This window comes from Epinephelus lanceolatus, chromosome 15 (genome assembly GCF_041903045.1).
Source record: "Epinephelus lanceolatus isolate andai-2023 chromosome 15, ASM4190304v1, whole genome shotgun sequence".
Lineage (NCBI taxonomy): Eukaryota > Metazoa > Chordata > Actinopteri > Perciformes > Serranidae > Epinephelus > Epinephelus lanceolatus.
The window spans coordinates 33625552-33650884 of record NC_135748.1 but is presented as its reverse complement, the minus strand read 5'-3'; the positions used below and the strand labels follow the sequence as shown (position 1 = coordinate 33650884).

The 25333-nt window shown below is 42.3% G+C and overlaps 1 protein-coding gene across 10 annotated transcripts in view; it reads right to left on the bottom strand.

Moving 5' to 3' along the window:
- Nucleotides 1–25333, bottom strand: part of syne1b (spectrin repeat containing, nuclear envelope 1b) — a 99179-nt gene that overhangs the window by 6615 nt on the left and 67231 nt on the right. For 6 of the 10 annotated variants that reach the window (XM_078175209.1, XM_033642703.2, XM_078175215.1 and 3 more), the window contains 49 exons: nt 25121–25309; nt 24690–24830; nt 24226–24339; nt 23973–24134; nt 22814–23008; nt 22505–22681; nt 21358–21549; nt 20860–20991; nt 20542–20642; nt 20272–20425; nt 20032–20160; nt 19787–19942; nt 19324–19533; nt 17716–17817; nt 17495–17614; nt 17189–17389; nt 16869–17042; nt 16350–16481; nt 15996–16192; nt 15681–15813; nt 14662–14844; nt 14331–14480; nt 13788–13964; nt 13136–13291; nt 12021–12176; nt 11684–11854; nt 11317–11450; nt 10936–11140; nt 10672–10854; nt 10412–10558; nt 10167–10321; nt 9758–9905; nt 9578–9672; nt 9215–9449; nt 8627–8821; nt 8333–8458; nt 7966–8121; nt 7026–7184; nt 6613–6779; nt 6305–6467; nt 5964–6151; nt 5704–5854; nt 5398–5580; nt 5102–5239; nt 4395–4586; nt 3949–4276; nt 2267–2335; nt 971–1098; nt 497–623 (listed from right to left, as the gene is read on the bottom strand). In XM_078175209.1, coding sequence (XP_078031335.1) covers nt 497–623; nt 971–1098; nt 2267–2335; nt 3949–4276; nt 4395–4586; nt 5102–5239; nt 5398–5580; nt 5704–5854; nt 5964–6151; nt 6305–6467; nt 6613–6779; nt 7026–7184; nt 7966–8121; nt 8333–8458; nt 8627–8821; nt 9215–9449; nt 9578–9672; nt 9758–9905; nt 10167–10321; nt 10412–10558; nt 10672–10854; nt 10936–11140; nt 11317–11450; nt 11684–11854; nt 12021–12176; nt 13136–13291; nt 13788–13964; nt 14331–14480; nt 14662–14844; nt 15681–15813; nt 15996–16192; nt 16350–16481; nt 16869–17042; nt 17189–17389; nt 17495–17614; nt 17716–17817; nt 19324–19533; nt 19787–19942; nt 20032–20160; nt 20272–20425; nt 20542–20642; nt 20860–20991; nt 21358–21549; nt 22505–22681; nt 22814–23008; nt 23973–24134; nt 24226–24339; nt 24690–24830; nt 25121–25309 — 7876 coding nt within the window. The remainder of the gene's footprint in view (nt 1–496; nt 624–970; nt 1099–2266; nt 2336–3948; nt 4277–4394; nt 4587–5101; nt 5240–5397; nt 5581–5703; nt 5855–5963; nt 6152–6304; nt 6468–6612; nt 6780–7025; nt 7185–7965; nt 8122–8332; nt 8459–8626; nt 8822–9214; nt 9450–9577; nt 9673–9757; nt 9906–10166; nt 10322–10411; nt 10559–10671; nt 10855–10935; nt 11141–11316; nt 11451–11683; nt 11855–12020; nt 12177–13135; nt 13292–13787; nt 13965–14330; nt 14481–14661; nt 14845–15680; nt 15814–15995; nt 16193–16349; nt 16482–16868; nt 17043–17188; nt 17390–17494; nt 17615–17715; nt 17818–19323; nt 19534–19786; nt 19943–20031; nt 20161–20271; nt 20426–20541; nt 20643–20859; nt 20992–21357; nt 21550–22504; nt 22682–22813; nt 23009–23972; nt 24135–24225; nt 24340–24689; nt 24831–25120; nt 25310–25333) is intronic. The other 4 variants (XM_078175212.1, XM_078175216.1, XM_033642713.2 and 1 more) reach the window with 2 other exon arrangements.

Here is a 25333-nt window from a genome sequence, read left to right as displayed (position 1 = left end):
GCATTCATTAATGTGTTTTATCACAAAATGGCTACTCTGCAGTGGGCTATTTATGATTATTTTATAGTGACTTCACAGCGTTGGCAGTAAAAGCATAAAAATTTTTCAATGCACTATTAAATTATCTATTTTCCTCCGAGGCTGTCCCTTTTTGGCTTCAAATTCATAGCTACCTGAGCTAGACTCAAGAGTGGCTACTGCTATTGAGCTGCAGAAAAATTTAGAGAAAAAGGTGCCAGGCTGTAGAGGTATGATGCACATTTTAGTTAATGAAATGTACAAACATTTATTGTTATTCTGTATATAGGCTACACATTATTACAGCTGGAGAATGTAAGAATCACTTTAGACCTACAACACTGATGAATAGAAATTAAAATGTTAAAAAATCACCGTTACACATTTTCATATGATTTTGTTTGCAAAGCCACAGGGAGCCATTGAAGAGGAGCTGAAGCCGCAGCCTGCCTACCCCTTGGTTTGGGTGAAGTATTACCTGATGTTTGGGACTCTGAGCTGCTGGGATCTGCCAGTCCAGACACCGTGTCTTCCTCCTCCTTCAGCTCAAAGCCCATTCTCTTCACTGTGTCAATACTGCCCCGACACTCACCCAGCAGCCGCATCTACACAATGGATGTATGTTAGGTTAAGGGTATCATTTTGAAGAGCACAATCAGTGTAAGCAGGTTATATTACATACTTTAGGATAGGACATACATTTTAACCTTATGACTAAGATTTTGTAAACTGGATAGTGTAGTAAGTCCTGCTCTAAAGGTGAAAGATATATCATTGGCTGGTGGTAAGCTAACAAAATCTGTCTGGGCATTACATAATAACATAAATAAACATGAGTTTTCTAGTCTTATACCCATGTTGGCTGTTAGATCGCATTTAAATAGACAAAACAGAATTAATTATCACTTAATGTACAGTTTGGTGCTCATTTCAATATAAGAGTAACACATACATATCCCATATATGAGGCATCCAGTTCTGTGCTTGTGGGTGTGCGACTGCGGCTGCTGTCCGTTTGTTGCAGGTGGAAACGACCGGCATCCAGAGGGTGAATATGTGAGTCTGTAGAGGCAACCTCCCCTGTAGACACCACATGGACAGATTATGACCAAATATTGTATCATAATGGACACTTAAAAATATGCTTTACACCCCATGAAGAGATAAGGCCCCATTCAGACAGAGAAACACAAGACGTGGAGAGCAAATGAGTTGTCAGAAGTAGAGGGGAACGCAGGTCACTTGTGACTCATGTTGCCCATCACAGTTTGACAAGTGATTGTCCCTGCATTTTCAAAAAATTGTAACACACACTCAACCTCATTGCAGTGCTCTCCTGTCCTGCTTTCATTAGGAGTCACATCCTTCATGTGAAACAGAGAGTACAAAAGCATAGGCCTGTCATGATAACTGCTTTGTTGGACGATATACTGTCCCACAAATAATTGCGATAAATTATATCATTGCCATTTTGAGAATAGAATGAGTTGTCAGAGGGTAAAACTGCAAACAACAGGCTTTTTGGCTAATTGCCAGGGATTGGCAAGCTAACAACTATCAGGACTGTGCGTCTTCCACTCCAAAAGTGCAGCTGTAGGCCACCAGTAAGCTACATGGTGTCCTCTTTGAACTCATACATGCAGGCAGGGGTGGAGAGAAAAAAAGGGAAGAAAACCCCTGCTGTTTATTGTGGCGTCATCATGTCCATATAAGGGTAACTTATGGGATAACGTAATCATCATGACAGGCCTTAACAAGCATTTTTCCTTACGCCATGTGCCTCTGTATGAACGGAGCCTATGAAAAGTTTACTTCAAACAAATCTGCCATCCCCACAGCAAGAAGCTCAGACTTGTTCACAGTGACAGTAAAACATCATGCTTTTGTGAAACACAAATAGCACATCAAAATAAATCTGAAGAGGTTAGCTACGGAGTGAACTGCAAACCAAAGTAAGAAAGCCAGTTAGAAAGAAGGGTTAGGCTGAATTCCATTTCAGTTCTGCAGAATTAGAAACCAAGGCAGAACCAGTGAATTGAAGAAATACAAATGGAATTGACCCTATCCCCCAGTGTTAGAACGTGTTGCCATTGGTTACAGTGTGTGCCCAAAGTGTGTATAAGAGAGGAAATCAACACAAATCAAAGTCCAAGCTGGTGAATAGTCTATCAGTGTGGTATCACTCAGAGTGCAGCTGTTATTTCTGGCCCCAAACACTTGTGGCATGCTGGGGTCTGCTGTTGCCTACCAGTGGAGGACCTCAGTGTTTGTTCTGTAAGTTTAACATAGGCCTCTGGGCTCTCTGGGATCACTACATCTGGAAGAAACATTATACAGTACACACATTCAGCAGTGGGCATTACACTGTTTGACTCCATGAACTGATTAACCTGCTATTCATCTGTTGTCTGTAACCTGGTCTGATGCACCAGAGTTTGACAGTTATCGGTCACAGGAAGATACACTGCATTGACAATATGCTGTGTCACAAACCTTACCCATCCAGCATCTAAAATAAACCATGTATTACCAAGTATATATGAATACTCCTTGGTCCATGGTTAAAACTACAGCTGAAACCCAAATAGGAATGGTTATCGAGAACTAATACTAAATTGGCACCAGTTTCAAACTAGTTGGTACCGAAATATCGATAAGCTCCTGGACAAATGGTGCTGCTGTCAGTATTTATGCAATGTTAAGTTGTTGCTGCCATTTTCAAATTCCTCACCATCTACTAATCAGGATGAAGCTGTCGGCGTCAGGCTAATACCTTTGCGTAACTGCACATTTACACTCTGTGGTGACCAGTTATGGCTGACAGAAAAAAATGCTCAGAAGTGTTGAACATTGTTTTATAGTAACTTTCTGTAGTTTATTTCAAGAACTACTGTTCTTTGGGTATTTGTAATACTGTAATATTGTTAAGTTTAGCTTCTGGTAGTAAAGAAGCATAAGGCTAGAAGACATTTATTGACCAGTAATTGCTCCTCCCTAATCATATATACAGGAAACTGAGAAATCAATTTAACTTGTTATTTCTGGAAAAAAAAAGTAATAATGAGAAAAGTGTTTTTTTTTTTTGTTTTTTTTTTACATCTTTTCATGTCAGGTCTTAATTTTCTGCACCAAATTATGGAGAATTATTGTATGAAGTCACCATTGTATGGTCAAGAGAGGTTTCATGTGAAAAAGTCTGTTATCAAACTGTTCCTGAACAACCAGATCCCTCAGTGTAGTAAACCGTATTTTATAGCATATTGGATAATGCCTGGAATTTTATGCTACATGTGATTTTTCAAAGATATTCTTTTTCTACCTGTTACCTCCAGTTATATAGTCTTGGTAACATTTACAGACGGGTGACAAATGAAAGTAAAAAACAACATTAAGTGTCTTCGTAAGGTGTTGGGCTGCCATGTGCCGCCAGAAAAGGTTCAGTGTTTCTTGGGATGAACAGTGTTCTTCCAAAAGATAGTCCCTCATTTGACTTTTGCAAAAGGTGGTGGAGAGCGTTGTCTAGCATGTCGGTCCAAAATTAATAGGGCCTGCTGAGCATTTTTCTACATGTCACTGAACAGGATTTACTGTTAATTGCTTAATTGTACCATGCAGTCTGCCCATGTGGAACCATCTGAATTTGTTATGTTTCTCCAGTCATGTATTCAGGTTTTTCCTTTATTCTGTCACCTGTCTGTAGTTCCTGTAGGCAAACTCAAAGGTCAAAGTTGGACACTGAACAGCACCTGCTAGTGAATTTCCTTCTGGATCAATAAAGTATCTATCTATCTATCTATCTATCTATCTATCTATCTATCTATCTATCTATCCGCTGTACCTCATACACCACTGCTCTAAATGGGGGTTTCTTTTAAGTCTCAGTTATCACTTTAACATAAAGGAAAATGCTTTGTGTGTTTGGAAACTAACCTGACAATGCTGAGGCAGGCCGCTGGAGGAAGTCGCCCTCTTCGCTCTGCTGCTCTCTCAGGGCCCTGCTGGCGCTCTCCAGCCCGCGGCTCAGGTCGTAGTCGTGGTCCCACTCGAGGGGAATGGAGTCCACACTAGCTGGGGTGTCCCTGCCCGAGCGCTCGGTCCGGAGCTGAGCGGCCAGTGAGGCTGAGCGGCCAGAGGAGGGCAGAGGTGACAGGAAGCCATCCCCTAAACGCTCACCCCATGGAAGGCTGGATAAGTCACCGGGCTCATCCAGCTCCAGCTCGCGGTCCGAGAATGACACTTCGGTATCATCATCTGCAAGCTGAAGAAGAAGCATAGACACAACATGTACAGATTGTGCTGAATATTCGAGTGCCTGGAATCAAGCCACAATAGATCATGAAATAATGGATCAATAAAAATATGAAATCAGGTCTTACAGGAAGACGAATGAGCTTTTTGTAATAGCGCTCAACTCGACCAAACACTTCCTGGCAGTAGCGCTGCAGCTCTTCCAGTTCCTCCTCGATGACAGCTGCATCCAGAGGTTCACTCTTCTCTATCAGCGCCTCTCCCTGGTGAAAGATGTGCTCGATCTTGGCTGTAGTGAGGGAGATCTCCTGTTGGAATGACTGTGGGAACGCAAGACGAGGAGGAGGAAGAGCACAGATAAACAAATCTTCATTAATTCTGTTTTCAGGCTAAACACCAGGCTCTTTCACAGCCTTAATTTCAAAATGGACAGCCGGTCCCAGATGGCAATTTCCTGATTTAATAATTTTAATGTTCAGTGTGACTTGTGCGATGTAATCTTGCAATATCAGTCAGTCTAGCTGCTCTTCACAATAACAAATATCAGAATAAAAACCTAAGACAATGTGTAGATAAATAAGGTGCAAAAATCCAAATATATCAAGAGTTAAACATTTCAAATTCTTTCTCAATTCATATTTAGGCCCTGCTACACTATACTAAGAAAGGACAATCTCAAGTGCCAAAATCTTCAGAGAGTCTAAAGGTACAATAAATCTAAATATATATACACACATACTGTGTCTGGTAGTCAATATAAATGAAAGAAATCCCAAAGCATGCTTTGCAAATAGTTTTCAGACCATGTTTGTCTGGACCACTGTGACAAACCCACCCTGAGTTGTTTGATCTTGGCCTGAATGTCACACTCAGAGAAGTGTTCGATGTTGGTCAGCTGCAGGTCCATCTCTGTCAGCCACACCAAGATGCCGTCTCTGGCCGTCTCAAACTCTTCTCTCTGACTAATAAAGTGCTGTATGTTTCAAAAAGAGATGCTGCTGTTAGAATGAACTACACTTGTACATTGTGCAAGTATAACATGTAGAATAAACTAAGCTTCATCAGTCATTCAGTCAGTCACACAGATGCTACCATCAACACAACATGATGAATGTAACAATGAATATGTACCTTAAGCCTGCGGAGGATGGATGCCACCCTCTTCTGCAGGTTGTCCCATCGCTGATTGGCATCATGAGCCATCTCCCTCAGACGACAGGAAGAGTCAGTGCGGTTTTCTCTAGCCAGGCGGCGATATTGCTTATTGATTAACTCCAGCTGGGTTAGGCTTTCATGGACTTGCCTCTGGAAGGCCTACAAGAACACATAATTATATTAGTGTAGTGCTAATCAACAGCACCATCCCACTGGGTCACAAAAATGTCATGTGTCCTGTTTCAGTTTTTAAAATGTTTACACGGAATACTTTTGCAATACCTCAAATTTCTTAAGTTCCTCCTTGGCTACGGTGTACAACACACCAGAGGAGTTGGGCAGAGCAGCAGTCTTTTCTGAAGTGGCCAGCCACTCCTCAAATCGTGCAAAGTCGTCTAGGAATTTCTGCCACAAACGCCACGTCTCCTCAATCCTAGGGGGGAGATATTAGTGAAAATGTGGTAAGTATACTTGACAATGACCTTTTTTCCATCCATACTACTCTCTCTCTTTTTGTTTTCATCTAACATCTGACATCTTACTTGAGTCTCCTCTCCATAGACAAGGCACAGATGCTCCTCCAGCGGCGATCAAGGCTACGAGTCGCCTGCTGGATGGAGTCGCACTCTGCATCGGTGGCGCAGGCGTCACAGTCGTGCAGAAGCACCTCACACAGGTTCAGTACAGATGCCACTCCTGTACTGTGCTTCTCTATGTCACGCTGGAGCTCCTGAGTGGTGAGTAAAAGAGAGACAGGGAGTAAGTGTGTGCAATAGTAAGAGAGTGATACACAACGAGGGAGAGAGAGAGGATAATATAATGAAATCTATCTAAAAATGTTGTATTGTGCACATTTTATGCACTGTAGTGTACATTATGTTACCTGCTGTAAATCGAGCTTCCTCTGAATCTCCTGGAAATCACAGCAGTCATAAGCGATGGGTTTGGACAGCTCTGTCTCGATGTGGGCCAGCCAGGACCGAAGGCTGCTCATGTTCTTATCCAGCTGCTGCACGGCCACCAGAGTTTCCCTCAGCTTCTTCACTCTATTAACATAATTGATTCAACTCTGTCAGTGCAATGCAAGAGTCTCTAACAAGGGATGAAAACAGTAATAGTGCTATGTCTTATTCTGCAAACAAATTACAGCACTATTAAAGCTACTTCAAGTGTGAGTGTGTGTCATTTCACCTGGCTCCGATTAGATCCAGGAGGTGCTGCCAGCGGTCACTAACTTTGTTGAGTTTTTGTTCGATTTCAGCTGCTTTGCTCTTGTGACTGGCTCTAGCCAGGCGCTCTCCCAGCTGGTGCAGCTGCAGCTTGTTCTCCTCAGCCACAGTGATCTCCTCCTGGTAGTCCTGAGAGACAATGCAACACAACCAGTAAGGGAGTGTAAGGGAAACTTAAAAAGTTTGATTGGAAAGGATAACAGATAGGCAACAGATAGAACAAGGATCAATAACAGATGGATCTCTAGAAGTTGTTTAAACAGGTCATAAAGAAAATAATGAGCAAGTTTTGCATTTCTAGAAAAACTAACTGTCATGATGCCAAACTTTGCACAAGGAGGAAATGTTAGATTCGTCTGAGATGTTTCTTCTTACCTTGCGGAGCTTCTCGATCATCTCCTCAATGCTGATGTCTCCATTTTGCGAGACCTTGCTCTCCATGTTGGTGAGCCACTCGCAGAGCTCCTTGTACTTCTCGCTGAACACGGTCCACTCATTCAGCTTCTCGCTCACCTGCTGCCGGCGCAGTGACAGCTGCAGAGGCACAGCGACATATATTCAGTTCAGTGCATTACTGTACAGAATGGTTAAAAACAAATAACTACCGCATGTTAAACTGTAACAAAAGTGCATTCATGTCAAAAAGTCTCAAACGGAAGCAGTGTTTAAAAGATCACTGCACCGTGACTGAATCATTTGCATCGAGCAAGCGAGCATGTGCCTCTGTGTGTTTCCTGTATGCGTATTTTATCTACTCTACACAGGATGCAACTATGACCTTGAGGTTTACGTTTGCACGGCACAGGAACTGCTCTAGACAGGAAAGTTCCTTTAAAAAATGTAGTGAAATGCCATTTTGAGTTGCACTTAATTAATCTGGGTAACAGTGAGTGTTTTCATAGCTTACATCCTTATTAAGATCTGTGCAAATCAATGTGAGAGAAAAACAAAGAGGAAGAACCTTTTTTTTTTAATTCTAAACTTGTTCTAGCTCCTTGTTATATTATGAATTAAAAATAGTCTGTGTAAACATTCTCGTTCAGTAAGATTAAGTTGCATTTCTAAAACTCTTTTGTTATGTAAATATTCTGTCTTTCATGCGTGTAATGGTCGGCTGTATTTGATGTTGTTAGAACCAAAGTATAACAGTCTTATGATTTGTTTGACACCAGCACCACCATGTGGTATTTCAAGGAACTGCAGAGACAAGACCAGTCTATTCTGTTTGAATAACACTCCTGTAGTTGATCAGATGCCCAGTATACAGTATATTCAGAAAATACACTATGCACAAATGCTGTGTGGTGAAGTGTACCTGGTGGCAAATTTCGTCCCATTGTCGATGCAGCAGCTCAATCCTCTCCTGCAGAACAGACAGGTCCTCAGCACTGATGTAGCAAGACAGGGACTCTCGCAGCACAGTCAGATGGGCCAGATCGCCCGACCAGCCATCAAATGTGTTCTCCAGGTCCTGTTATTGAAAAAAAGTAGTATTATGAAGACATTCAACATTCAATTAAGTTTATTACAAAGTCTGCTCAACTTATTCAAATATCTCCGCACTGATTCTACATGTTTGGGTCAAGCTCCCCAAATGATATTGAATTTTAGCCTTGTGTTATTCTTATGGAAAGTTTCCATGGTATAACATTTCAGCCTAATCAAATGACTGAGGTTGTTACCTTGCAGCGCATCTGCTCAGCTTGCAGATCCTCGTGGTGATCAGGAAGAGGCTGGGAAAGCTGCCGTTTGAAGGCTCGTAGTTTCTCCAGTGATCCACCAATACCCCTCTCGCACCTCTCCCAGTCCTGTGCGACACAAACAATGGTTTCAACTGCATGAGTGCTACATAACTTAGAGTTAAACAGTTAGCAGCACACAAACTTACTACAAAGCAAAAACATTTATAGTATCTCTTCGACCTCCCCCTCATGTTCCCTGTGCTCCACCAGCTGCTGGCAATTTGCCTGGTTTACCTTTAACAAGGTGGCAAGCTCTTTCTTCTGATCGTCCAGGCAGATGCTGGCATGTTTCCATCGCTCCTGGATGTCAGTAAGCTCTGCCTGCAGGGCCACCTCCGCCCGGCTATCAGCTGACAGGAGCAGTTGTCTGCCAGCCTCCACTGTCAGGATGTAGCTGCCCTGCTGACGCTGCAGCACCTTTTCCTTCAGCTGAACCAGAGAGCACAATCACACATGCCTGTCAAACCTCCTGCCATCTGACATATGTAAACAGTTCTGACAGTTAGGTCTTTGGAGTATCATATAGGTTTATCATGTCAAGAAAAATGAAATACTATTGATTTTTAAGCCCCCTTTGCAACCAGTCTGTCCCAGTCCCTGCTGCAGCTCATAATTTTCCAAGTACGTTTCTTCTCTCTTCATTTATCACGATTTTGATCTGAGAGGATTTTTGCCAGAATCCACAGCATACTACATCTTAGTCACCCTGACAAACAAATATGCCTGTTCTGGAGAGATTTGTGGGAAGACTAAACACAAAATATGTGTTGCTCTGTCCAGCACCATCTGCATAAATCTGAGATAAGACTTTCCATTATATACCTGGACAGCATCCAGCATGGAGCGGGCTTGTTGCAGAGGCACTGTAGTCCCTGCCTGAAGGGCCTCTGCAGGGTGGGAAATCTCCACCAGCCATTTGCGCAGCTTCTCCACCATTTCTCTGTAGCGCTGCCACTGGCGGATCAGACCATCGATGATGCCCCGCCTCTGTTGAGCACGCCGCACTACGCCCTGCCACTGGTTACTCAGCAGAGCCAACTTCAGATTGAACTCATCTCTGCAGGAGAGAAAAGTAGTTTTGTTAACAGATTTTTCGGTGGCAAACAAAAAGCAATGAATTAACTAAGTCTGCCAATCTTCTATGCAGAGTAATATTGTATAAATATTGAAGTAACAGATCTTTACCTGTCATCCACCTGACCCTGCTCTAACATCCGCTGTCCATCACTGATGATAGAGTGGAGGATCTGCTGCCGACTGAACATCTCAGCTTGGAATAACTTGAAGACAACAAATGGTTGATTAATGATTAATAAATTACAAAAGCAGCTGCTTCAGAGAGTTTCACTTCAAAGGGACTCTAACCTCATGAGCTTTTTGCTGCTCCATCAAACTCTGGTAGTTCCCAGATATCTCCACTGCCAGATTCTCTTCTGTTTGGACCAAGAACTCCATCCATGTCTCACACTTCTCCAGGAAGGTCTGCTGCTGCAGCAGGAAGGACTGGAGTTTGCTGCAAAGAACCAAAGACCCAATTGAGTTGATTAAAACGTGTCATTTTGATACCCACCCATTCCATCTCAGTCACATGGGACAGTGGCCTTTGCTGTACATTTGTTTTTGATGTTATTTGTGCCAGTCAGTCCTTCTTTTATTCACTAATTCAATAAATTTACAGTTAAGCCTCTGTACAGTGTCTTGAAACTGTACTGAAATGGATATCAGCCTCGGAAATGAAATGTTTTTCTTTGACCTTTTCTTTAATGTGTCACACCTGAATCTCTCTGTGGTCTGTCCTGAGGCTGTTGTCCAGCTCCTGTTGAGGTTCTGCATGCGTTTGATCTCTGAATCGTTGAGAGGGAGCCGATAACCAAGCTCATTAAGTCGCTCCAGTTCAGGAGCCATACTGCTGAATTTCAGCATGAGCCTCTGCAGAGGACAAGAGAGATATGTTGAATTTCTTAATTTCAGAACAACAGTAAAATTGTTTCTTAAAGGAAAACAATAAAAAAAACAAACCTTAAGCTCCTCCATGCGGTCCTGTATGATCGTCGGGTCGGTGGAGCCGTTGGGATCTTGCACTTTCAGAGCCTCCTCAGCTTCAACTATCCAGCCCCCCAGTGAATCCAGCTGATCATTAAAGGTTTCATAGTCCTGGACTCCAGTCTGGTGTGGAAGAGAAATGTCAGCAATCCATCCAAGTGTAAAACTCATGATTTGAACTACATAAATGGACAACTTGGGACTCAAAACTATAAGTTACAAAGCCTTTTCTTCACCTGCAGTGTGGTGAGCTGTCTGCTAAGGGCCTGTTCCACAGAAGCCAGCCGCTGGGTGAGAGACAGGTGATCGGACTGGATGGCAGATGCTGCTGATGTGTCCACCTGCTGTTTCAGCTGATCTCCCAGTTGCTGGAGAACCTGCAGGGAGGCCTGCACTGGAGCTTGGGACCGGAGCGCCTCCTGAGGCAAAGCACACCTGAAATTTAGAATCGAGTATCTTTGCTGATTCAAGTATTTAACATTATTTAAACATTCACTTACGCTGCATTCTCGGATCCAGTCGGACACTTCTTCGTCAGCGATGTCCTTGCTGCAAGCAAGCTTGAGGAGCTGGTCGGCCTTTTCCTCCTGCTGCTGGATGCTGCTGCAGCTCTGCTCGTAAAGCTCCTTGTAGCGCTGCCACAGCTGAAGCAGGGCTTTGCTGCTTCTCAGACGCTCCGCAATCTCCTCTAGTAAGCCGGTCCATCTGGGTGAAAATATGATCAGGATCAATATGAGGGATGATGAAAAGAATTTAAAAAATTGGCTGCACCTCAACATTGTTGTTAGAGCTGGTGCCTTGAGAGCTAAAATGTCTATGGTTTTACTCAATATACGAATGTATGTTTAATATCCTTTGAACAAGCAAAATATTAAAATAACCTTGCATTGACGTCCTTAAGCGCATTGTTGAGAGAATCTGACACTGAAGGGTGACACTCCCTCAGCAGCTGGTGTGTCACAGCGCCAAACTTTCTCAGACTGCTCTCCTGTTTCTCCAGTTCCTGTTGCAAATCCTTCGCAGATGACAGACAAATACAAAAATGTTGCTTAGTTCAGCCACAAGAATAAATCATGTACAAGAGCAAATTTAGAAACATTCCTCTGGTGAAAAATATATACATCAACTTCATCGCAAGATTTCAGAAACACATACTGATGCAGTCTATGTAAACAAATGTGTCTGGATGACTACAGGCAAGCTTACATGTAGAGTAATTATTAAAAAAACCTCTTCATTCTAACATACCTGCAGACTTTGCACCTGCAGCTGAACAGCCTCCAGGGAGCCTGTGAGGAGGCGGAAGCGAGACACAGAGTACCGTCCCTCCATCAAGTAGCCATTGATCTCTTCTGAAGCCCGCTTGTATAGACTCCACTGATCCAGCACTGACTTCAGGCTGATTTTTAGTTGCCCTATCTGTTAAAGGTGAAATAAAACACACAAAGTGACATTCAGTAAATTGTAAAGTTCAGGCTGGAACAGAACAGAACAGGACAAGAAAGAGCAGACCAGTGCAGAATAGAGAGATGTAACCAATGTACTACATGAAAAATCAGAGCGGAAAGAGAACAGGGGAACTTACCAAGTGGTCCAGGTTAGCCCAGGTGTGATTGACACCCTGGAGTGTCTCCATGACAATAGCACAGGCCTCATCAGTCTTGTTCTGGACAAGGGCACAGCCCTGCTCCTCCACCCGCTCTAGTTCTTTCTCTTTGTCTTTCACCAACTCCTCCATTTCCTAAAAGTTTTCACATGATAAACTAGAATTAGAATTTACACACATCTTCAGAAGACACACAGAAGATCTTTACAATCAGCACAGTTTCACCCAACTGTGGGCACCCAAGATTAGTGTTTTATTTGATAATTCAGAATCTGACCAAATGCCTCTCCCTCTGTTCCTGAGATGTGGTGGTGAATAATAGCAAAAAAACATTATGATGTCACAGTGAACCTGTGACCTGTGACCTTTAATCTTTTGGATATAAAATGTCATCACTTCATTATTTTATCCTACCATGCTTTTGTGAAAAATTAGTGTATGAATCCTTGACTTATGGCCTAAAACATGTTTTGTGAGGTCACACTGACCTTGACCTTTGACCACAAAATCTAATCAGTTTATACTTGAGTTCAAGTGAAATTGTGTCAAATTTGAGGAAGTTCCCTGAAAGGTCCAGTGTGCAGGATTTGGTTGCATTTAGTGATAAAGTTGCAGAATTGAAACTTCTCCCCTGTGCAAAGTGTGTAGAACTATGACGGCCAACTTGAAAACGCAAGCGGTCCTACCCAGAGCCAGTGTTTGATTTGTCCGTTCTGGGCTACTGTAGAACAACATGACGGATTCCGAGGGAGAGGACCAGCTCCATATGTAGATATAAACAGCTCATTCTAATGTAATAAAAAACATAACAATTCTTTTTTTTGCAGGGGATTATAAACTAATTAAAACATATTTTTGAATATCCTACACCATTTCTGCCAAAAGATGCCCCTAAATCCCGCACACTGGACATTTAACGCGTTTTAAGATATCATGGTCATGAGAATGTGACAGATGGCCAACTTGAAAACATGATGCCTCTGGCTACAGCTGTTGCCAGCTTGGAAGCATAAAAGACAGTGACTTAAAAAGGGTGTGATAATAACAGTATGTAGAGTCTAACATGTTTTGAGAAAGTAGTAGGTGCAGCCTACCTGACAGTCTTTGAGAGCATTTTGCACAGATGTTAAATCTTCTATCCGATGTTTCCTCTTTAACCTTTCTTCCTGAGTTGCCATCCAGGACTTGAGAGCCTGAACGCTGCTCTCATACTCCAGCCACATCTCCAAAAGGCTCTCCAGGAACTGGATCTGCAAAATATTTATACGAATTAAACTGTAACACCCCGATTTTGCACTATGAATGATTATGGCTGTTTTTCTTTCATTAACCATCAACCTTCCACTCCGCTAGGACGCCAGCATGCTTGGCTGACATTGCTGTCTTTCAGAGGCTGTAGTAGGTTGAATTTTAAAACTAGACTAAAGATATCAGTATCATATGAAAGTAAAGGACCTAATGCATCCATTAGTACCATGTCATACAAGCTTGTTGGTAAGGGGGCTTACATAACTCTCTAAAGTTAAGTAATTATAGTATTCTTGTGTGATTGTGTTATTCCCATATTAGCCATTTCATCATAGTGAGACCATTTTTTGGGACTTGACATCACTGTATAAAATGACCTATTGTGATATCTAGCATAATCACATTCATCCTCATTAAACTTTACAAGAGACCTAGGGCAATGAGAGGATGTAACCTCTGGCCTGGAGAGGCTAACAGTTTCAGTGTCTTTGGCCTCACCCTCTCATTGATGCGGCCTTGTAGGATCTGCCAGCGTCGGTTCATGGCTCCAAGTCGCTCAGCAAAGTCTGTCTTATCACTGCGCTTGCTCTCCACATCCTGACCACCGATCTGCAGCACCGACTGGTTGACAAAGTCCACAGTCAGCTGCTTACAGCTTAGATCTACTCTGAAGCCCTGAATTTAAAGAAACAACAGTGGAGTCACAATTAAAATGGCAGTCAGAGATTCACAACTAGAATCAAACATTACTTAATCAGGTTTGTAAAAGTACTTACAAGAAATACTCAAACATGAAATTAAGCTTATGTTTAAACATGCAGATTTTAGACATACAGACATGCTATTAAATAGCTTGATCTGTTGCTGGAAAATAATTTTACCTTTGCAAACCCTAAAAAATTAAACAGCCCTTTCACATCCTTGAAATGCATGAAATTATAAAAATTTGTGTAGCTCTCACATCACAGCTTCACATCATACAATTTGTGAACAAAATCAAAAGTGCCATAAATTTGAAAAATTCTGTATGAAGTCCTCTACCTTGTATTTTTGCAAGTAGTCCTGAATCACATTAGATCCCACTGCACTCTTGAGGTTCTCTTCATCCTCGTCAATGACATTCTCCATCAATGATATCCAGTTAAAAAGCTCAGAAATAGCATGACGAGAGGCCAACTTCTCCATTTGGATCTGAGAAAACGTTAAACCCATTGGAGCACCATGTTAAACATCCAGGAAAAGATGCACATGTTGCCACTGTGAGGGAAACCCTGTGTGAAAACTTCTGCATACAGGTAAAGCAGCAGAAAGGTGTAATCCTATTTGCTGTGGAGCAGCTAAGCCTGTCCAGGCTGACTGCATGTGACAATACCTGATGCAGCTTCTCCTGGACCACTGGGATGCGTGTCAGCAGCTCAGTCCACTGAGAGTCAATGCGTGCCAGGTCAGTCCGCAGCACCACCGTGTCAACTTTCTTCAGACGCAGCAGCTGGTTGCCCTCGGTTACTACTGAGCTCTTCAGACTGGACTTGCCCTCAACTTCCTTTGAGAACTCCTAAGATAGACAGTAACAGGAATCAACAGCCGGTACACAATCAAAAGTATATTTAATGATATTATATACGATGCCTTTTCCAAATGACACAGCAAGATTTTCACTACTACATCCATGACTGCTAATACTATCACTATTATAATTTTAGGAAATACAACTCACACTAGCTACCAATATTTTACAGTAAAGTGAAGCTCTAATATATGGAGTCATTAAAATAAAGGGATATAAACAAATAAGTAAAAAAAAGAAAAACTGAAAAAATAGAGTAATTTATATGTGAAAACTAAATACAAATCAATATTTTAAAAAAATATATAAATATTTCCAGAAAAAACTTAACAAATATATGCGAAAATAAATGAAAATGCTTATAATTACTCTTTTTTATTTTATTTGTCTTTCTATTTCAACAATTATTTATTATTTTACTTTGCTTATATTCATACATTTTTAAATTTATTATTTATTCTATTATTAATTTATCTTTAAATTCCCACTCTTCTTTTAAATGTACTTATTTATTTTCATTAATTTTATATTTAGTTTAATTTATTTTATATTTACATGTTTTTAAATTGACTAATATATTAGTTTATTAAATTATCTTTATATTTACATATCTTTAAATTTATATATTTATTATTTTATTTATATAACTTCATATTTTCAGTTTTTTTCTAATTCACTTTTTCATTCTTACATTTGTCGTTCATTTCTTTCTCATCATATTAGTTGCAGCACTGTTGCTGGTAAAGAGCCTGAATCTATAGATCAATACAGATACAAAATAAGAAAAAAAAAAAATTTAAAAACAATAAAAGCTGTGGCCTCACAAGGAAAGCAGAGAGATGGTCTCTGACAGTTTCCAGCTCCTGTGACACTAACACCGCCTGCGTATTCCAAAACTCCAAACGCTCCAAAGCCGACTGCAGCCATTCACTAAGCTCAGCACACTCCCTCTGATACCTGGAGGTAAACAATTCAATCATAGAACAAAGTCATGTAACTGAGTTCAAAAAATCACATGTACAGTGTGTCTGCTTAAGACTTTTAAAAAATGTTCCCCATCTTAAAGACTCTTCTTAAAGATAACATTTTTATTGTATTTAATGCTTAAAATAAAGCTTTAATTCTGATCTGTTTCTGACCTGGTCCAGTGTTTCAGGATGGCCTCCAGGCGCTGTAGTTCCTTGTTGACCTTGCTGGTGTTGTTGAGCCAGTGCTCCCCCAGCAGCGCGAGTTGGTTCTCCAGTGCGGGGCAGCACACTGACAGCAAGAGATTTTTGCCCTCATCCAGAACCTGGTGGAGCTTGTGCTGGTACTCTGTCAGCCTCCCTTTCAGACCCTTTAGAGAGAATAGAAGAGGTGCATGCAGACAACAAAATCTTAGAGAAGTGGCACTGTAGCAAGGTGAAGATAGGTGAGTGAGTGCCAGAAATCAAATAAAATTAAAGGAAATGCCCCTAGAGTAAAACAAAATTTGCAGTGATGTCATTTTGTACCTGATACAATGAGATTCTGTCCATGAGTCTTTCTTCAGTCTCTTCCACCAGGCCAACAGTTGGGATATTTCCTTCAACTGCCTCCAGCTGGCGGTTCAGACTCTGGTAATCCTGCACCAAACGGCACCAAGTCTGAAAAAAATATACATGGAACATTCAACATCATTAAAACAGCTGACAAGTAAACCTTAGATGAGGACCACTGTAACACCATAGCAACTGCTGTGCTCTCCTATCATGGAGGAAAATAAGCTTTTCATGCATGGTGTGTAATTGTACACTTCTCAATTCAGAAATATATATTCCTGTGAAGTAAGACACATATATTAACGACATACTTAAACAATTCCCCCAATTTTGCATTAAAAAATCCCTTTGGACCAACATCATTTTTCGTATCTTGTCCAAGCCAGAAAAAAATGCATATCAAATAATGGCACAGTAGGATTTCCTATGATTATATGGGCATGCTTTCTAAAGAAAACTGATGTTTAACACAAATATAATTTCCTCTCTCACCTCCAGGATACACTCCAGCTCAACTCCTTTACTGTGTGCCTGTTTGAGGACGCTCTGAGCCTCAGCCAGCGTCTCCTCCAGGGCCTGACTCTCTTTAGGAAGCATCAGAGCACTGATTTTTCTGAAGTATGTTTCTGTTAGAATCATATGGGACTCCAGACCCTGAAAGAACTCCTATAACACAGAATCAGACATATCAGTTATTTTCCTCTCAGTAGTGTTTCTCCAGCATTACAAGCTTTGTGTTAATGTTTCACACTGTTGCTGATAAATATTCATTAAGCCTTTCTAGCTGAACAGAGCTCCTATGTCGACCAAACCTTATGTTTGTCCAGGTGATTCTGGACCTCCTCCACAGAGCTGGCAACAATCCTCTGATCGGCAGCCATCTTGTCTTTAGCTGTGTCCACCAGGTCGGTCAGGTCCTGCAGAGCACGCTCGTACTGCTCCTTCAGAGCCATGTTCTGGTTCAGCCCACTGCGCCGGGAACCCACCGTCATCACCAGCTCCTCATAGGAATCCTGCGAACACACACAAAGAATTTAAATAAGTAAAACCTATAATGAGCAGCTTTAACTGCATGGTTTTCAGACTGAACAGTGAGAGCTGTCAGTCATGTACATCACCTGGAGTTTAAGTATTTTGTTTGTTGATATCTGATCCGCCTGTAGTGATGCTCCTCTGGTTTTGAGCTCTGTAATCCTCTGTTCAAAGTCTTTCAGGCTCTCCTCTGCACTGGCAATAACCTGAGATAAATGACACTCACAATCATTTTTTGTTTTCTGTGAGTTTTGATGGGAGATAAGCGGTGTGTGTGTGTGCATGTCTATGCCAAAGCTTGCATCACCTCCAGTTGTTTAGAGGCTGGTCTGTCCATGGCTCCAGCTAAGGCCTGTAGGATCTGGCACTTGGTCTCAATTAAAGCAGTTTGGAGAAGCTGCAGCTCAGTCTGTGTTAGGAAAAAAAATTATTTATAGAACATTTATATTAAGGTGTATTGAGTTATGATAAGCATAATACTATACATATATGCCTATGCAGACAGTTCCATGTACGTATGTTTTGCAATTGTGATAAGTTAAAGGTGGAGTCAGTGATTCTGGAGAAAGACTGTTGATATTTAAATTCAACACCCCAACAAATGCACCCCTCCTCTCAGTGCTCCTTGAGAAGCTCCGCCCCCCCAAATTCATGGATGACAAAGATACTTAACAACTGGGCAAGCTGACCAAAAGAGCAATATGGCAATATCGCAGAATCAAAGACTGCGTATTAAGACGGACGGCATAAGAGCTCCCAAAAACTGAGGTGAAAACATCTCAATCGCCCCCTGGTGGCTGGCTGTGGTATAGGTCGTAAACCACACCCCTCTATGTTAGCAGATGGGACATGGGCTGAGCTAAAGAATCCTGTACACTACACATCAAATAAATGGTTTCTGTTACTTCAGGAAGTTGTTATCATGCTGCTTTTTTTTTTGGTTTTACTTGGTTATCTGATGCTATATGAAGTGATCAGTGGGTTTCGATTGGGTCAGGTGGGACGTGGGCGGAAACTCGATACTGCAGCTCCACTTCCGTCCAGTCTCTGGCTCCAAATGACGTCACCAGTGCAAGATGGCGCTGCCTGCATCCGGGATATTTTGGCTTCATTTTAGTAGAGTGGGAGGAAGTGGAGACATGTCACCAATCTTAAAATACAGTCATTGGGCGGAATCCGGTTTGTCTGCTGCTGCTAAGGGTAAGTTAGTCTCAATGAGTAATCTTACACAGGCAGTGATGTATAATTCCAAGGGAAAGTAGGAGAGGTCTGTCACAGGTAAAATATTTTTATACCAAATTGGCAAGGTAATAACTCCAGTGTTATTTTCGCTTCCATACTATTATTGTATAACTCCGTTCCTCATGGGCGAGGACTTGGAGGAAGAAGATGAGCTGGCAGGAGCAGAGGAAGAGGCAGACATTTTCTCCTTTTTGGCTGCAGCCATCTCTCTTCTTGACAATGTGCTGTGGAGTGCAGCACAATAGCATGTGCCAGATTTACCGTCCCTCTCGCTCCCACTGCCTTTCTCTTTATACAAACCTTGCCTTTCCCCTGTCCTGTGCACAAGCATGAATGGCCCCTGTTGCTGATTGGCTAGAGTCATGTTGTGTGGCTCAGTCTGAGCCATTTTATTTGTTTCACATTTACAGAGCCAGGGCTGTGTATGACCACCAGCACACACAGAACTGACAGCTAGTTGACCATGAGGAGATATTCACTGAATGTGACAAAAAATTTACTGAATCATTAACACTAAACTGCACCTTTGTCGAATAGAAAGAAACATTTCCTCAACAGTTATTAGCTCTGCAAATCTGACTATAATAGCCGGTGTTTTGGTTTTATAATGGACTTTCATCAAGGAAAAAAAAACATGAAAGTCCCTTGAAAAACAAAAAAATATCAAACAAACCTGGTAGGCTGTGAGCTCATGTGTTCTAGCCCTCATCTGGTCACAGCGTTGCCCCAGAGCGCAACCCAAAGCTCCTAATCTCTCTTTCAGGCAGTCAAGATTGTCCTCCAGCAGCGATCGGTCCTCTTGTCTCATTCCTGAAGACCCAGCTAGCAGAGCCTGGCTGAGCTTCACCTCCTCTGTGACGTGCCTCACATCGTTCTCAAGGGTCTGGAGGAAATAGAAAAGACAGTTCAGGAAAATTTTAAGAAATATTAACTGCAAAGATAAAAGACTTCATCTAAAGAGTAGACAAACTGCAACTTTGATCATCAGTTTTGAATCCCAGTGATCCCATATTTACTGCTATTACCCATCAAAATGTAACAATTCCTAGGTCATAGGTATCACCAGACTCATGTGATCTGCTATTTAAAACCCTCTACAATAAATAAAAAAGCTACATAAATACGTCTAATTGTACCTCCTGCTTTTGCAGCTGGGTCTCTGCGTTTTCAGCCAGCAGCACTGAGCCAGAGAAGACGTTGTTCTCCACACCATCCAGCCAGGAGGAGGTGGATGACACAGCTGTGTAGAGCTGCTGTTCCATCTGCGCCACCTGTGCCTCACCGCCACCAGGCTATGTACACACACGAGTGTTGCAAATTCCAGTTGACACATGTAGAACAATGAAACTGATTCAAATGTACAATAATGTAACAGACATACCTGAGTGGTCATGTCCTCTATTGTTTGTCTGAAGGTGTCATACAGAGTATTCAGGGAGGATTTGTCTGTCTGTGTGTCTCCTTTGAACAGTGATCCAGCTGTCGTCACACGAGAAGCTCTGGAGTATACCTGGAAAAAAAAAGCTCCCTGGCTTTAAAATTTGATAACATCAGGAACAATATCAATGTACTTTATTTCTACTGCTACTTTATGCTAAAAATAACCCAACAGGGTTTGTACCGGCTGTTTGTGGTCTTGCTCGAGGGTTTTCTGCAGCAGCTGCAGTTTAGTTTTGAGCTCGAGTCTCAGGCTCTCCCATTTCTGCCTCATCTGCTCTCGAGCAGCCTGAGATTCCCTCTCAACCAAAGCTGCTGGGGAAAATGGCTCTGTTGTACTGCACAGTGACAGAACCATGAATTAATTCATGTTTAATTTATAGGCTGCCACAGAAATCATTACACATGTTAACATCTTACTATTTGATTGGAAATGTAGCTGTGTGTAAAATACCTGGCACTGCTGGGTGAGGCCTGCTGAATGAGGATCTCTTCTCCTCTGCTAGCAACTGACTGAAGCAACTTTTTCTGTTCTGCAAGCTGTTCCTCCAGTTCCTACAAAGCAAACATGTAAAAACGTTAAATTGGATTCTGTATGATATAATGCAGACATTTCAAGAACAGTTTTAACACAGCTGAATTACTGTGGCCACAACAAATCATTTAGGAAGGATATTTCGATGTTATCAGTGACCTTGGGCAGTCCACTGTATTGCCATGAAGATTGAGTGCTAAAACCGGAAAACCAAAAAGTATGTGAGTGACAATGTACCCTCTGTCTCTGCAGACTGTCCTGGTGTTGTTGGGAACGTGTGGTCCGGGCCTGGGCCAGCCAGTCCTGCACACTAGGACTCTGAGAGAGGCTGGAGTCTGATTCACTGTCCTCCTGCTCCTGCAGAGAGCCCTGTGGGACCAGACAAGGTATTATAAAATGTCTGAGAAACACAAAATAGCAAGGAGGAAAGATAGATATTCAGGACAAACTTCTGATATACTCTTAGCTGGTCTTGCATCTTCTGTTATGCTTTACCAGTAGATATTTAACAAATGGACTAGAAACTTGGGTCAGGTCAGCCTACTGTATCATAATGCTCTCATTAATATGGTGGTGCAAGTCAAAGTCCATAAATGTTCTTTATGGTGTAGTTAGAAAGAAAATATCACGTGATGTTGGAAAATACCCATAGTGGGGACTGAGCCCAGTATCACGTGATATTGTGAGTCCAGCAACACATGCACACACGTAGCTGTATGTCAGCATGTAGCTCACCTGGATGTTACTCTGCTTGTCTTGTAGCATCCTCTGCAGCTCCAACAGGCTGCCCTTCAACATGCATAGCTTCCTGGCCAACAGCTCGGCCTCCTCTCTGTTCTCCGTCCGGCCCTCCAGCAGCAGGTTCTCACTGTGCATGGACAGCTCCGACAGGGCCAGCACCTTCTCTTCAATCTCCAGCAGCATGTTCTGCAGCAGCAGGAGGAGAGAGGCCAGCTCAAACATGGTGTCTCACCACTGACAGCAGCTCCTCTCTCTCTCTACACAACAGACCCTCCAGACAAACAGGGGGCCACGGTCTGGCTGAACCCCCCTACACCAGCAGCGTTCCCCAGCCACAGGACAGGGAGAGCTCTCCCTCTGCTCTCATCCTTGGCCCACCTCTCCAGCCTCGCCTCCTGTGCAACATATTACCACTAATCCTTCACGCTCCATGCTTTGCAGCATACGTGCTCATGCGCAAATTTAAAAGCAACTCTCGTGTGCCAACCACCATTATAAGTCCAGACCAGTTAATGATGCCCATTAGTGAACGTTGCTCCAAAGTGTGAAGATACATTTGTTTTCTAATAGCATTGCCACTACTCTGCTATCGATAGCTTCAGCAGGTCTTTCTAAGGCAGAGTAACTCCCTCCCTCCCCGATCTCTAGGATTCACCTACTTGGATATTCTAGCAGCTTTATCACCAACACCAATCCCGGCAGTGGGATCTATTAATCGTCTGAAAGCCACAACCCCTGACTACTCAGCCCTACTCTGCTAACAGGCCCTGTCAAACAGAGACATCTGCATAATCTGCTTAAGACTAGTGCAACAGTAGCTTAGGAGCCCAGCCATCTGAATGCCCCTCTAACTCCTGTAAAGCTCTTGTTTACCCACTGAGAGCTTCCTGCCCCTCTGGGATGATTCATATGTGACAAGGCAAAAAAATACTGAAGTATAAGACAGGTGTAAATAATCTACTGGCATATTTGAAGACAGATATTTGAACACCTAGAAATCAGTGTCTGACAATTTGCTATGACATGCATATCAATTATATAAAGTAACCTCATATTAATATTCATATATGTATTCACATAATAATTCCAATTAACATGTTTGCAGCCATTGCTCTGAATGAACAGCAGGGGGAGCTCTTACCTGACATTCAGCAAGCTGATCCTCCATATCACTCTCCTCTACAGGTTTAGGTTCAAGGATGAAGGTTACAGTGCTGCGCATTCTGGTCAGCCACAGGTCCAGCTCATCTGCCTGGTTGAGATAGCGCTGTATGGCCTGTCCCTGCTGTTGACCCTCCAGACGGTCACTTATGCGTTCCTGTGGCAGAGAATATCACGTTTTACTCATCACATCAATCTATGAACTTAACAATACAGTGATAAAATGTCATATATCAATAAAGTGCAAATGTTAGCTACTCTTTGTAGCAATGATCTTCACAAAAACTACCTCCAATAGCTGCTGTTTCCCCGAGGCCTTCATGTGGATGGTGGCCATCCTCTCAGCTAGAACAGCGAGGGACGAGTGCATGGCCAGCTGGTCGGCCATGTCTGAGTCCACAGCATCAGAGGCCAGGTCCTCAGTGAAGCTCATCTGCAGCCTGTCAATTTCCTCCTGCACATTCTGAATTTCTTTTATCAGACCCTGGAATGATAGAGCATTGTTATAGAGGCTGCATGCGGCATATTTACTGACTATTTACATTTCTGTGTTGGTCAAAGGGAATAATTATCTTTTTGATATGCAGTATGTAGATAGGTAGATATGCACACATGTAGATATGGCACATCAACTACCAAATTTTGATATTAGAGACTGAGCAATCTAGCTAGCTAAAATAATTTGTTAGAGCTGGTGGAACAGTGATGTAACATTGAGACAAAGGATATTTTACTGTAAGCTGTGTGAACAAAGTGACAAGAGAGGTCTAAAATATATCATTAGTATATATACCACTTATTGTAAAGGTCTGACATCTCCCTACCCTGTCAATCAGTGACTGTGTAATAGAGATGGATGACATGACAGCTTCCTGAACGTGAAGCCAAAACATCTTGATCGCCCCCTGATGGCTGGCTGCAATACAGGTCTTAAACTTGCCCCCTGCATGTTAGCAGACGGGACATGGGCCAAACTAAAAGATCAAGTACTATACATGTTCAAAAAATGTTTCCCAAAGATGGTTTCTGACATTTTAGGTAGTTTAAGTAAGTTTAAGTGTTCATTTTTCTTTCATTTCGTTTCGTTCATTCTCAAGTTTGGTTTTAATTAGTGATTTAATACCATAACCTCATGTTAACAGCTGTGTGTGTCAATCGGTGTGCTTGAAATCAATGGTGCTGCTTGTGAATAGGTGGGGCAAGTGTATAGGCAGGAACTAGATACCACGGCTCTACTCCTTGATTGCCAATGCACAAACTCTGGCTCCAAATGATGTCATTAGCGCAAAATGGCAGCGCCTGCATCCTGGATATTTTAGCTTTATTTTTGTACAGTGGGAGGAAGTGGAGATGTGTCGCCCATCTTTATATGAAGTCTATGCTGTCAATGTAAAAGCTCTCTTTCCATCAAAACTTTTCCACTCTTTTACTGTGCTGTAATGACTCACCTCATGTGCTCTAACGTGGCTATCTGGGCTTTTATCCGCCTCCAGAGGCTCACTCAGTTTGGCTTCCAGAGCCTCCATTTTAGAGGAGATTGACTGGAGTGAACCCTGGTAATGCTGCTGCTTTTCCAGAGCTTCATACAGAGACCTCTGCTTCTCGCTGATCTGTTAGAAGACCAATCGGGTAATGTAAAAGTGCTAATCCTGAAACACAATCAATAAGCTACGAAGATGACATCTTGTATAATTCACATACCACATTCTTTAATGTCTCCCAGGAGCGCTGCAAGTCATCTAAGTTGGCCACAGACTCAAACGTCGGGTCGTATAATTCTTGGATTGGAGCTCTCGTGAGCGTTCCTCTTCCCACCTAAAATAACATTCAAACAGTGCCATCAGCAGTAAAGACAAATTAGTTATGAAACAGATGGCAACCTTCTTCTATAAAGCCCCTAATTCACTGTTAGGCATGATGAGCTTGCGGGTGCAGGCAGAGAATAGATATGGATTATTACTCCCCTTGGTTTGTTTTCGCCTTCTCTCATTTATTAATCGAGACTGCTTTGTTTAATTTGACAGTTAACAGGAAAGATTACAACAAAATTAGAAAAAGATTATTAAAAAAGAAAGACGAGATAGAAACCACACAGTTCACAAGTATGTGCAATTTGTTGAATGACTGAGAAAAACGCTATGAAGAGGAAGAGGGAAGGCAGATACCTTGGTTACAGTGGCTTCAGTGTAAGTGATGGGAGAAGGAGAGCGACAGACAGGAGGAGAAGAGACCTCACTGTTAGTGCCCTCCTCCCCAGACTCCTCAGTTACAGGAGACAGGAGGGTGTGACAGCGGCCAGCCGTCATCTGACACGCCATGCAAGAAACATTAACAGAAGAGCACACATGCAAGGTGGATTGGGAGAGATTAATCATAGGCAATGTGTTTTTTTGATAAAAGTGGCGCAGTGCACCTTTCAAAAACACATATTTCACAAGCAAAGAGGTGTCATTAGTAAGATTAAAGACTCTTATGAACTCTTTAAGCTTATGCCAGAAATAGCAGAATGAGTGTATTAAGTAGCCAGTGCCATCACCAACAATGCAAACAGCTTTGTCAGCTCCAGCATGTTATGTGATATATCATGTTCTCTTACCATGACGGCTTGTGCTGAAGATTTCTTTGATTTCTCTCCATCCATCTCCTGCAGCCCTTCAGGCAGCCCCTCCACATCGCTCACTGTCAGCAGCATGGTGGCGTGCTTGGCCTTCACTGCCAGCATCTTGCATTTTGAGTTTAGTGAGGCGATCTGCTCTTGGTAACCTTTGATCTTCTGGGCCAGTTCCTATTCAGAGTTACAAAATGCGCA